General features: G+C 36.7%; 1 protein-coding gene and 2 pseudogenes across 1 annotated transcript in view; 1 reads left to right on the top strand and 2 right to left on the bottom strand.

Annotated features, from left to right (window-relative positions):
* The window catches only part of EHHADH (enoyl-CoA hydratase and 3-hydroxyacyl CoA dehydrogenase), a 48322-nt gene that overhangs the window by 34928 nt on the left and 227 nt on the right, over positions 1–13167 (bottom strand). Inside the window, exon 2 of the mRNA XM_011382181.1 lies at positions 6195–6298. Coding sequence (XP_011380483.1) covers positions 6195–6298 — 104 coding nt within the window. The remainder of the gene's footprint in view (positions 1–6194; positions 6299–13167) is intronic.
* LOC111734228 lies at positions 8485–8603 on the bottom strand (annotated as a pseudogene).
* Positions 10222–11520, top strand: LOC111733353 (annotated as a pseudogene).

Genomic DNA, 13167 nt, shown 5'->3' with positions numbered 1-13167 from the left:
ATTCTTAGGTATTTTATTTTTTTTGTTGCAATTGCAAAAGGAATTGTTTTTTTCTTTTTTCATTTATTTTTCTGACAATTCATTATTATAGAAATGCTATGGATTTTTGAACACTGATTTTGTATCCTGAAACTTTACTGTATTTGTTTATCATTTCTAGCAGTGTTCTTGTGGAGTCTTTAGGGTTTTTCTATATAAAGAATCACGTCATCTGCAAATAGTGATAGTTTGACTTCTTTGTTTCCTATTTTGATGCCTTTTATTTTTTTCTCTTGCCTGATTGCACTCACTGGGACCTCCAATATTATATTGAATAACAGTAGTGATAATGGACAGCCTTGTGTTGTTCCTGATCTTAGAGGAAAGGTTGTAGTTTTTCACTGTTAAGTATAATGTTAGCCGACAATTTGTCATAGATGGCCTTTATTATGTTGAGGTACTTTCCTTTGATACCTATTTTATTAAGTGTTTTGAGCATAAATGGATGCTCTATCTTTTTCTGCATCTATTGATATGATCATATGATCTTTATTCTTTATTTTGTTTATGTAGTTTATCACATTAATTGATTTGTGTGTGTTGAACCATCCCTGTGCCCCTGGAATGAAGCCCACTTGATTGTGGTGTATAACCTTTTTAATATGTTGTTGTATTTGGTTCACTAGTATCTTATTTAGGATTTCTGCATCTGTGTTCATGAGATATATTGGTCTGTAGTTTTCTTTTTTTGTGTTATCTTTACCAGGTTTTGGTATCAAGGTAATATTGGCCTCATAAAATGAGTTAGGTATTGCCTCCTCTTCCAATTTTTGGAAGAGTTTGAGGAGAATATATATTAAATCTTCCTAGACTGTTTGGTAGAATTCACTGGTGAAGCCATCTGGTCCTGGACTTTTACTTTTTGGTAGGTTTTTGATGATAGTTTAAATTTCCATACTGATCGGTCTATTTAAGTTTTCCAGTTCTTCTTGATTCAGTCTAGGAAGATTGCATTTTTCTAAGAACTTATCCATTTCTTCTAGTTTGTCAAATTTGGCGTTATCTACTTTTTCATAGTATTGTTGTATGATCCTTTGTATTTCTGTGGTATCCGTCGTAACTTTTCTTTCATCCCTGATTTTGTTTATTTGTGTCCTTTCTCTTTTTTCTTTAGTGAGTCTAGCCAGGGATTTGTCAATTTTATTAATCTTCTCAAAGAACCAGCTCTTTGCTGCATTTATTTTTTCTATTGTCTTTTTGTTTTCAATTTCATTTAATTCCGCTCTAATTTTGGTTGTTTCTTTCCTTCTGCTGAATTGAGACTTCATTTGTTCTTTTTTTTCTAGTTTTTTAAGATGAAGTATCAGGTTGTTTATTTGGGCTCATTCTTGTGTTTCGAGACAGGCCTGTAACTATATGAACTTTCCTCTCATTAGTGCTTTTGACATGTCCCAAACTTTTGATATGTTTTACTATCATTGTTATTTGTTTCTATGTATCTCTTGATGTCTCTTTTTATTTCTTCTTACCTAGTCATTCTTCACCAGCATGTTGTTTAATGTCCATGTATTTGTGGGTTTTCCCACTTTCTTTTTACAGTTGATCTCCAGCTTCAAAGCATTATGATCAGAGAATATGATTGATATGATTTCAATCCTCTTATACTTGAGGTCAGTTTTGTGTCCCAGCATTTCCTTGAGAATGTTCCATTTGCACTAGAGAAGAATGTATAAGCAGTTGTTTGGGGATGAAGACTCTGTAAATGTTGATTATGTCCAATTGGTCTAATTTGTCATTTAAGGATGTTATTTTCTTATTAATTTTCTGTTTGGATGATCTGTCCATTTCCAACAGTGGGGTATTTAGGTCTCTTACTATGATAGTGTTTTGGTCAGTTTCTCCCTTTAGTTCTGTTCATAATTGCTTTATATATTGCAAGACTCCTTGATTGGGAGCATAGATATTAATAAGTGTTATATTTTCTTAATGTATGATTCCCTTTATCATTATGAAGTGTCCCTCAGTGTCTTTACCTTTTTTATTTTGAAGTCTATTTCATCCAGTATTAGTGCCACTACTCCCACTTTTTTCTGAGTGCCATTTGCTTGAAATATCATTTTCCACCCTTTCACTCTGAGTCTATATTTTTCTTTAGAACTGAGATGTATCTCATGGCTGGGTTTTGGTTTTTTGATCCAATCTGCAACTCTGTACCTTTTTATTGGTGATTTCAGTCCATTTATATGTAGGGTGATTATTGAAATATAAGGTTTTCTTAGAGCCATTTTATCTTTTGTTTTGTGGTAGCTTGGTTTTTCCATTGTTTCCTTGCCCTTGCATTTATCTCTGTTATTTTAATTTGGTTGGGTTTTGTGGATTTTTCCCCATGGTTCTTCTTGTTTTATGTTATGTACTTCGGTTCTGGATCTTTGGTGTGTAGTTACCGTTAAGAATATGTAAAGGATAGTTATATGTATACAGTAGTCCATTTTTTTCTGTGTGTGCCTTATCTCCATTTCCCTTTGAGAATGTGGATCTTTGATTCTTCCCCTTTTCTGGTACTGTTGTCTCAAATTGTCCCTATGTATTCTGAACATTCATTTCTATCTCACCATAGCAATTCTCTTCTTATTAAGTTTATAATAACCTATTCTTAATAAGAGTTGCACTATTCTGCTTCTGTCTCCCTGCTATTCATCTTACTCATACTCATGTTTGTTTGTTTGTTTGTTTCTGTCATATTGTTTCAGGTGGGCTGACCCCTTTCAGTATATCCTGTAATGCAGGCCTCGTAGTGGAGAATTCCCTCAACTTTTGTATGTCTGTAAAAGTCTTTATTTCTTTTTCATATCTCAAGGAGAGCTTTGCTGGATACATTATTCTTGGCTGGTAACTCCTTTCATTTAATAGTTTGAATATTTGGTTCCACTCTCTTTTTGTATGTAAGGTTTGTGCTAAGAAATCTGAAGATAGACCGATGGGTTTCCTTAATAGGCTACTGTCTTCTTTTCCCAGGCTGCCTTAAGAATTCTTTCTTTGTCATTAATTTTTTTATAATTCTAATATAATGGGTCTCAGAGAAGGCCTTTTTGGTTGAGATAAGTGGGTATTCTGTTAGCTTCCTGGATTTGAAGCTCCAGCTCATTCCTTAGATTTGAGAAGTTCTCGTCAACTATTTGTCTGAACGTGCTCTCTGATCCCTTCTCCTTGTATTGTCCTTCTGGTATACCCATTATTCCTTTGTCGCCTTTCCTGATGGTATCAGCTAGTTCTTGTATTTCTCTTTCATTATTTTTCATTCTTTGGTCTTTCTCTTCTTCCTTCTGAATTTCAAGATTTCTGTCTTCAGTATCATTGATTCTTTCCTCCATCTAGTCAGCTCTATATCCTAAGCTTGCTATTTCACTCTTCATCTCTTTTAGTGTGTTATTCATCTCCAGAAGTTCTATATAGTTCTTTTTTTAGGGTTTCAATCTCCTTGCTAAAAAACTCATTTTGCTGGTCTAATTTTTTCTAATTCCTTCTAATTGTTGGTCTGAATTATTTTGCATCTCATTGAATTTTTTCAGAAGTGCAATCCTGAATTTTCTGTCATTTAAATTGCATATTTCTATGTCTTTAAGCATATTTTCTGGAGATTTTTCTCTTTCTTTTTAAGCTGCATTGTCACCCTGGTTGTTCATGGTATTTGATGGACAATTTCTCTGCCTGGACATTAATGGGAGTTTATTCTGCTTTGTTTTCTCAGAAAGAAATTTTATTATATAAAGGTCTTTCTTTAGTCTATTGATAAGGTGTTTTTCTTTTGGTTTCCAGTAGGTGGTGTCCAAGCCTCTTAGATCTCTGTTTTAAGTCTAATAATGCCTTTTTTCTCTCTAATAAATTAAATATTCAAGTCATAGTCGCTACCCTCGGTCCCAGCCCTTGTCAGTGGTACTGATAGTGGATTTTTGTTTTGGTACCTTTTGCTCAAATTCCCCTGGGGATCCTCGATGCTAGATCTGGGAGGATATGGGGTGGAGGGAAGGTGCACTCTGGATTGGTGGATGGGGGTTGCTGCTAGTCTCTATGTCTCAGCCTCCCACTTTGCGATCATGGCTGCTAAGACACAGCTGTTGCCCCTTCACACTTAGTTCCCATTCTGCTTTCTGCACTGATCCCTGGCCTCTGCTCCGTGGAACTCGCTGAACCCTCAGGCAGGGCTGTTCTGGAAACTGGCAGCAATTTCTTCCTTCCTCCTCATCTTGCAGGGAGCTCCGGCTGCTGCACGTGGCAGCTTTTTTTTTCTCCCAATCTACTACTTCAAGACTACCATGATTCCGAACTCTGGAAGCTCTTATGCACAGATCACTCAGACATGCCTGTGTGCAGGTTGGGTGTTATTTGTTGAGTTTTAGATGTTCCCCCCTTATTGTTATTTCAAGGGAAGAGATCCATGCTTCTGACATCACTCCAGCACTTATATACATTGTTTTGCTGTCTCTTTTTTTCTTGATCAATCTCTCCAGAGCTTTGTCAGTTTTATTAGTCTTTCAAAGAACTAACTTTTGACATTGTTGATATTTTCGATTCACATTTGTTTCATATCTCATTAATTTCTCTTTATTATTTCTTCCTTTTACTTCATTTGGATCTATATTACTGTTTTGTTAGTTTCTTGATACAGATTTCAGTTCATTATGTTTCAGTCTTTTTTCTTTCCTGATATATAAGGCTATACATTTTTTGCTAAGTTTTGCTTTATCTGCATTCATGAAGTTATATAGGTTGTGTTTTCATTATTGTTCAGTTCAAAATATTTTCTAAATTCTATTATGACTTCTGCTTTGACTCAAAGGTTATTAAGATAGCAATTTCATTTCTAAACATATGAGAATTTCCAGTTATATTTTTGTTATCGATTGCTAATTTAATTGCATGGTTATCAAAGAACATATTATAAATAAAATTTATTGAGATAAGCTTTCATGGTCCAATATCTGGTCAATTTTTGTAAATGTTGCAGATTTGAGAGGAATGTATATTTTGCAATCGTTGGGTACATTGTTTTATGTAAATCTGCTAAGTCAAATCTCATAATTCTTAATGCTTTTCTAAGAGAATAATTTCTTTCTGCCCTGAACTCTAACTATATTCCCTCTTCTATCTCCTTACTGACAAAGAAATATCAAGTTTTCCATAATTCTGATCCCTCTCTTCACACCTCAAAATCACCATCTTGGGCTTCCAAACTTAAGTTTTCAAACAGTTGAGTAAGCCATTTAATAGCTGGTTAATGTTTGGCATACTATTTTAACCTTTCTCAGGCTCAATCTCTTATCTGGAAATAAAGATTATAGAAGTTACTAAGGACTAAAATATAATAAGTATAAAAATACTACTATTTTCATTATTAATAAATAAATAACCTACACAGGACTGGTACATAGCAGGCAACATAAAAGATAATTATTATACTGATTATCAGATGATTCCAGTATCTATTTTTTCTCAGGCTATAATTAACATACATTATATTCTTCTGGTGACAGTGAGATTTCATAGGCCCTCATAGCCATGTGACTTTGTCAAAGAGTATAATATATTCATTTGGGAAAAGACGAATGGTGTCACATATACCACCAAATCACCATTTTGGACACTTTTGCCCTATTTTGACAATATCTTTGCATCTTCACAGAATAACGCAATAAAGAGTAACATGGTCACTGAGATAGATGATAACCAGAAGAAAAATAAACTCTATTTCAAGACTACGTGAAATGAAAAAATAACACTTATTGGACATCTTCTGCATTCAGGCTCTGTACTAGAGGCTTTCAGATATGTTATCTCATTTAATGTCACAAAAACCCATTAAGATAGCCATTACTGTGTCTACTTTATAAATAGAGAAATTGAAGTTCAGATCAAAGGAACTTGCTCAAGTTCACATAGGGTAGAGATAATACATAGAGCAGGTATAAGAGCCATCAAATCTGCAACTAAATGTCTTCCAAAGGCCCAATCCAATATAAAAGGGAGTATAGTCAAACTCTTCTCTGGGTCTCTATTTGACTTCTGTCTCTTTCTCCACAATATTTCTCATTCCCACTCAAGTGTCCCATATCCATTATCAATACTAACGTATTACTCGCAGGTACAGCTAACGCAATACTAATCTCAGTCTGTGGCTGGATTCCAGAGATAATGGGAGAAGGTTAGACACCGGTTACCTGCAGAGAATTTGCCATCTGCTCCACCAATCACAATGGCTTTTACTGTAGGGTTGGTTAAAGCTTTCTGCAGTCCCTTTTTTATTCCTTCGAGTACAGCCGCACTAAAAGAAAAAAAATTATACTAAAATTAGTCAGAATTAAATTTCTACCATCTCAGAGATTTTTCCTTTTCTAAAAATAAAAATTTAAACACATACACAATGGGTCCAAACCCTAGATACTTATTATTAAGCTTTCACTAATTTGATCAATAAATATGTATCTACTGTGAATTAAGCACTAAGCGGCTTAAATAAATAAATAAACTTTTTTAAAGATAGTATTTTCCTGCACTCTGCTGTAACTTTGAACACTTAAAATTGGCACTGATTAATTTTTAAATATCATTATATATTTTCTAGGTACAGTGAAAGGAGTTTGTAACATCCTAGGGAGAACAAAATATGTCTAACAAAATATCACACTAAGATGAATGCTTTATAGATACAAAGAAAGTGATGTAGACGTTCAGAGGGGGGAAAATTACTTTCAATTTGTCATATTGGCAAACTATAAGAAAACTGACATATTCTAAAAGAAACAGAGATGTGGCAGGGGCTCCAAGTTACCTCAAATATTCTTCCTTCCTACCTTCTTCACAGTATTAAACATCTGGTTTTTTCTTGGATACGTAGCTGCTCAAAATAAAGACTACATGTATTTCCCAGCCTGCTTTGCAGTAAGGTCAGCCCAAGACCTTAAGTTCTGGCCAATGGGATATAAGCAGATTTGGAATACGCAACTTTCGAGAAGAGTCCTTAAAGGACTGGGTATGCTTTTTTCTTTTTCTTTCCTCCTGGAAAGAATGCAGATGTGATGGTTAGATTGGGAGCAGCCTTCATGGGCCAAGAGGTAGAACCATGTATTGAGGATGGCAGAGCAGAAGATAGATGGAATTGGGGTCCCTGATGATCGTGGAGCAGCCATACCATTTAGGACACTGCTATGAGAGAAATCAACTTTTTCTTGTTTAATCCACTATGATTTTGAGTTTTCTGTCATTGACAGCCAAACCTAATCCTAATTAATTTAGGGGTAAAGTCCAGGTCTGGGAAAGGCAGGGCATTTAGTAGATTTTGCCAAGTTTCAGCAGATGAGGGAGCCATTGATAGAGAAGATAGTTAAAGCCAAGATTAAATGAGTCTGCCAAAGGAAAAGAAAAGAGAGCTGAGAGTAGATCTTCTGAATACGCCCTCATTTAAGAAGTAGGAGAGGCTCAGCAGAGTGATTCAGCACCAATGTAGCCCAGTCACAAAGGCTGAGAGGAGAATTTGCCAAGAAGCAGGGGATCGTTAAATGCCAAGGGATAGTGAAGAAGGAACACCTAGGAAAAGTAGTAAGGAACTGCTTATAGAAAAAATGATAGAACCAGTCTAATCAGTTTTGCCTTGGAATTCTGAGTATGCTGGGTAAAATGTCTGTTCTTTAGCATATAGAGTGAAAAAATATATTAATATGAAATGAAAAACAACAACAAACTTCTATAAAAGCGAGGTTGTTCAGACCAGCAACTATAAGTTAAAATTCATGGAATAAAGGAGACAATTGCCCTTTCACCTACTTTTCATCATTTAACCTAGATAAAATTAAACCAAACCTTTTGCCTTCGACTGGCTAATTAGAAGCCAACTATGTTAATGAAAAACAGATTCTGAACCATCCATAATACTGAAAAGTTCAAAAGACACATATTTCTTTCTGGGTAAATGATGGCTACAAAATTAGCCAAAATGAGCTTAATCAGTGCCACTAAGGAAACGAGGCTGGCTTTTCCCATTTCACTCAGCCCCTACTCTTTTATTTCTTATGTTGTTAATTTTGCCAAAATCAAACACAGGAAAAAAGGAAAAATGAAAACGGCTGTAATTATGTAGCTTTACTAGATTCAAGCCAAGCAAAAGGGACCACAGCCTGGTAGCAATGTCGAGGTCACAGAGATTAAGAAATTATTTTCTCCCCTTAATATTGTCAGGTTTGGAGAAATGGAGTCTGGAGTTAAGATAACAGTTCATGAGTGCTGACCAAAATTCTTTAGTTTCTGTGACTACAGGAGGTCTTTTGTGACAGTTTTTTTTTTTTTTCAGTTAATGTCATAAAATCAAATTTGTGGCTTGTGACTAGCATTATTTATTTATTTGTTTGTTTGTTTGTTTGTTTATTTTTAGGTGAGGCAACCCTTGGTTGACCTCACAGATTGCAAGGACCTTGTCAGCTTACAATCTCTTAGTTTTTTATTTTTATTATTTTACATCTACAGCACCTGGTCTTCCTAGGTGGTCTCCCATCCGAGTACTAACCAGGCCCGATCCTGCTTGGCTTCCGAGATCAGATGGGATCGGGCTTGTTCAGGGTAGCATGGCTGTAGACCAGCATTTTTTTTAAAAAACAAAGAAATAGAAGAGAAACTAGAATATATCAAACTATAAAACTGAGGCAGGATAGATAGCCTTGAGACGTCCCCTCCCCTCCAAAAAAAGCCTCTGGAATTCTTTTGTCCTTTTCCCAGCTTTAGTAAATCATAATATCATTATAACATCACCTTGTAAATACTATGGCTCCCATCATGTACCCAATGTCATGACAGTTCCAGAAACACCAAACGAGAAAGAAGGAGAAACCAAGCTCCCCAGCTACTGGGAGGAGATGAAGCCACATCAGTACCATGTCTCTGGGCCCTGCCCCCAAGAAAAACAAAAGCAAATAACCCAGACATCTTTGGCGTGACTTGCCCACGGGCTCTGAGTTTGTTTGCACTTCCTTCTTGAATGTGTACTTCCACTTTAATAAACCTTGTGCTTTCCTGCTTGATGCTGGTCTTGCCCTTGAATTTTTTCTCATGGCATAAGACAAGAACCTGGTCACTGGTGCTCCAGGCTGAGTCCTCTTTTAGACTTCCATCCTCATCCAGCTCTCCGGCATCATAACAAATAAGTTTTGTTTCATGAAACTTTGTTTTCAGTTATGTATTTGCGTATGTGTGTGTCCTAGGTTGCTATGTAAAACATGGGATTTCAGACCATATGAATTACAGTAAAAAAAAGTGTCAAAGCCGTTGTTAGGAGGGAGGCCTAGTAATCAGGCATGTCCTATATTTGTAAAGAGGACTGGCGTTCATCTGCATTGAAGGAAATATGGCTGGCTAAACTAGCAAAGAAGGTTTTAAACTATTTGTTTGGGCCTCCAAAATATTCAAGTAAGACTCTCTCAGTGAGCTAGAAAGAGATAATTTTCCACATAAAATTAGAAATAGAAATGGAAAATGGAAGAAAGTTCAAAGCAAAAACAAAACAAAACAAAACTGAGAACCTGTTAAACTGGAGGAACATGCTGGTATGTACACCTCTACTTAAAATAGAACTTCAGAAGCAGATAGAGAAAAGGGTAGGAAAGTATTTATTGCTAAATGAGGGAAATCTCGAGGAAGCTGAAATGAATCCTGAGCAGCAGGCCTGTTGGCAGGGACTTGTAACAGGCCTCTGCTTAATAGAAATAATGATAGCTAACATCTATTAAATGCCAATTTATAATCTTCAGCATTTAAACTTCACAACAACTTTTATGAGGTAGAAACTAACACTTTCTCCTACGAGGTGAGTGGGGATGGATTGAATACTATAAACATTAAAAATAGTTATAAGAAAATCTCCCTAGTTATGGGTATTAGACTGGAATTTTTCCTCTCAAGTTCTTAACAGGCATGGTTTCCCACTACGGGCAGAGGTTGAGGCAGACAGTCTGAATATCTAATAATTCTAATTAGAATATAGACAAGTCCAAAATTGATATATAAGCATATTACTTATATTTTCTTCATCAAAACCAAAATAACGACTATCTTGCTTTTGTCTGAGAATGGCAAGTGAACATATCATCCTTGTGTGATTTTACTGCTGCAATTCTTCTGTATTATTAAATGCAATAATTCATATTATGGTATTAATACTGATAAAATCGAATCTGATGACAGGATAAAAATTCAGTTAAAATGATCAGGTCTCGAGTAGCAGCAGCGCCGGCTTGCTGTGCGGAGGTTCTCCTAGCATGTTGTTTCTTCAGCGGCAGCAGTTTTCACTACAGTGCCAGGACGAGTCCGGTTCGCGTTCAACCGCGGAGATCTTTCTCATCTCGCTCGCCTGTGGGAAATCGGACTGAAGCGACTGAGTCCGTGATAGAGAGAGAAAAGGAACAGTTCCGTGAACTCAAGGGGTGGCTTGAACTTCGAAACTACAGAAGAAAGTTCGAGGAACTACTACGAGCAATGAGGGAAACTTACAGACTGTGTGGTAATGAGAGGTCCTGCAAGCAAAAGATCGAGAGGATTTGGTTTTGTAACTTTTTCATCCGTGGCTGAGGTCGATGCTGCCATGGCTGCAAGACCTCATTCGATTGATGAGACAGTGGTTGAACCAAAACATGCTGTTGCAAGAGAGAAATCTGGAAAGCCAGGGGCTCGACATAACTGTGAAGAAGCTGTTTGTTGGTGGGATTAAAGAAGATACTGAAGAACATCATTTTAAAGATTACTTTGAGGAATATGGAAAAATTGATACCATTGAGATTATTATTGATAGGCAGTCTGGAAAGAAAAGAGGCTTTGGATTTGTTACTTTTGATGACCATGATCCTGTGGATAAGATTGTGTTGCAGAAATACCATAGGTACCATCAATGGTCATAATGCAGAAGTAAGAAAGGCTTTGTTTAGACAAGAGATGCAGGAAGTTCAAAGTTCTAGAAGTGTTAAGAGGAGGCAACTTCGGTTTTGGAGATTCTCACGGTGGCAGTGGAAATTTTGGACCAGGACGGGGAAGTAACTTTAGAGGAGGATCTGATGGCCATGGAAGTGGTCATGGATTTGGGGATGGCTATAATGGGTATGGAGGAGGATCTGGAGGTGGCAATTATGGAGGTAGCCCTGGTTATGGAGGAAGAAGAGGAGGATATAGTGGTGGAGGACCTGGATATGGCAACCAGGGTGGGGGCAACAGAGGCAGTTATGACAACTATGGAGGAGGAAATTTTAATGATTTTGGAAATTACAACCAGCAACCTTCTAACTGGACCAATGAAGAGTGAAAATTTTGGTGGTAGCAGGAACATGGGAGGATCATATGGTGGAGGAAACTATGGTCCTGGAGGATGTGGAAGAAGTGGGGGTTATGGAGGGAGAATCCAATATTGAGCTTCTTCCTGTTTGCCATGGGCTTCACTGTATCAATAGGAGAGGATGAGAGCCCAAAGATAACAGAAAAGCTTCAGGTTATCGAAATAACAATGTTAAGGAAATTCTTATCTCAGTCATGCATAAGTATGCAGTGATATGGCAGAAGACACCAGAGCAGATGCAGAGAGCCATTTTGTGAATGGACTGGATTATTTAATAACATTACTTTACTGTGGAGGAAGGATTGTAAAAAAAAAAAAATGCCTTCGAGACAGTTTCTTAGCTTTTTAATTGTTTCTTTCTAGTGGTCTTGGTAAGAGCGTAGAAGCATTCCTTCTTTGATAATGTTAAATTTGTAAATTTCAAGTGACATGTGAAACCTTTTGTAAGATTTTTCTCAAAGTTTTGAAAAGCTATTAGCCAGGATCATGGTGTAATAAGACATAACGTTTTCCTTTAAAAATTTAAGTGCATGTGTAGAGTTAAGTGCATGTGTAGAGTTAGGAGTTATGATTTAATAAAATAATTCTAAAGGGAAAAAAATTAGCAAGTCTCATTTCAGCCTTTTTTTCCTTTTGCTGAGGTTTTTGTTTGTTTGTTTGTTTGTTTGTTTGTTTTTTGCTTCAGCAGCATGTGATAAGAATTTTAACCAAAAGTCTTTCTCTATATACTTTATATATTCATTGTAAATTATAATTTCCGTTAATTTTACTCCCTGTGGATGAGTGGCTTATTTCTAGGCTGATAGATATTATACTTTTTTCAGAGCTATGAGAGAACTAAACCTATATAATAACTTCATTAATTTCCAAAAAAGCAGCATTAATTTCGCTTTTTAAAAGTAATGCTGTAAGTACACTGCACAAATCTGGGTTGGAGTTTAACAAGAAAGGTACTCCACAATGAATTAAACGAAGATAAAGTACACAGTATTTTTCAGAAAGTGCTTATTTAATAGGTTCATTCTGACAGATCTTCCACTGAAGCACTAAGACCTTGAAGTTTAGAACTGTTCAGGAGACTGAACTGCATTTTTAAGCCAGGACACAATTCTTCTTTACTCAATGCATTCTCATTAATGGGGACCTTTACTAGTTTTTAAAAATGTGAAGCCACATTATCGGATTCCTAAAGCCTTTAGTCACATACGTAGCAGTTGCCTGGGTTCAAGGTTGGGAAGTGAAGGATCAAGGTCCAGCCAGCATTGCACTATGACATTTGGAATAGAAACTACGCCTGAGAAGTCAAAGCTGCAAGCAAGCAGAAGGGCTCAGCGCAAAGTTGGCATAGGTAAACCTGGTTCGAGTCCAGCTTCTCATCTTCCTAGCCATCTGTTTGCCTCTAGGCTGGCTGGAAAATTACTGCTGGGCTACCGCCCATAGGAACATAGACTATCACCTATGGAAACATAACATCCAACAAGCTTTCTGCTTTTTGTGTAACCCCTGCTTGCACAATCGACCTGTGGGTTGCCAATAAAAAGAAGAAAAATAGACTTGTGTGTTCAAACAGGATGAAGAATGGGGTTTAGGGCTTAAAAACCCTGTACCTCTGCATTTCGGGGCTGCTTAATTTGGGGTCTGTGTACCCTTGGTAAACCCAGCTGGCTGAATAAAGAGTGTGTTTCCTGTAACTTACTGATTTCTGGTGGCCTGTGTGTCTATCCGGGAGGCTGGCGGCTACAATGGGTTTCCTTCCCAGTGAAATGGGCATGAGAGTTCTCTGCGAAGATTAACCAAGTTGACCTACTTAAAAGGCCCTGGCATGC

The sequence above is a fragment of the Pteropus vampyrus genome, unplaced genomic scaffold, assembly GCF_000151845.1.
Source record: "Pteropus vampyrus isolate Shadow unplaced genomic scaffold, Pvam_2.0 Scaffold14, whole genome shotgun sequence".
In the NCBI taxonomy this organism is placed as follows: domain Eukaryota; kingdom Metazoa; phylum Chordata; class Mammalia; order Chiroptera; family Pteropodidae; genus Pteropus; species Pteropus vampyrus.
The sequence above is the reverse complement of the archived record's forward strand: the minus strand, read 5'-3'. Positions and strand labels throughout refer to the sequence as shown.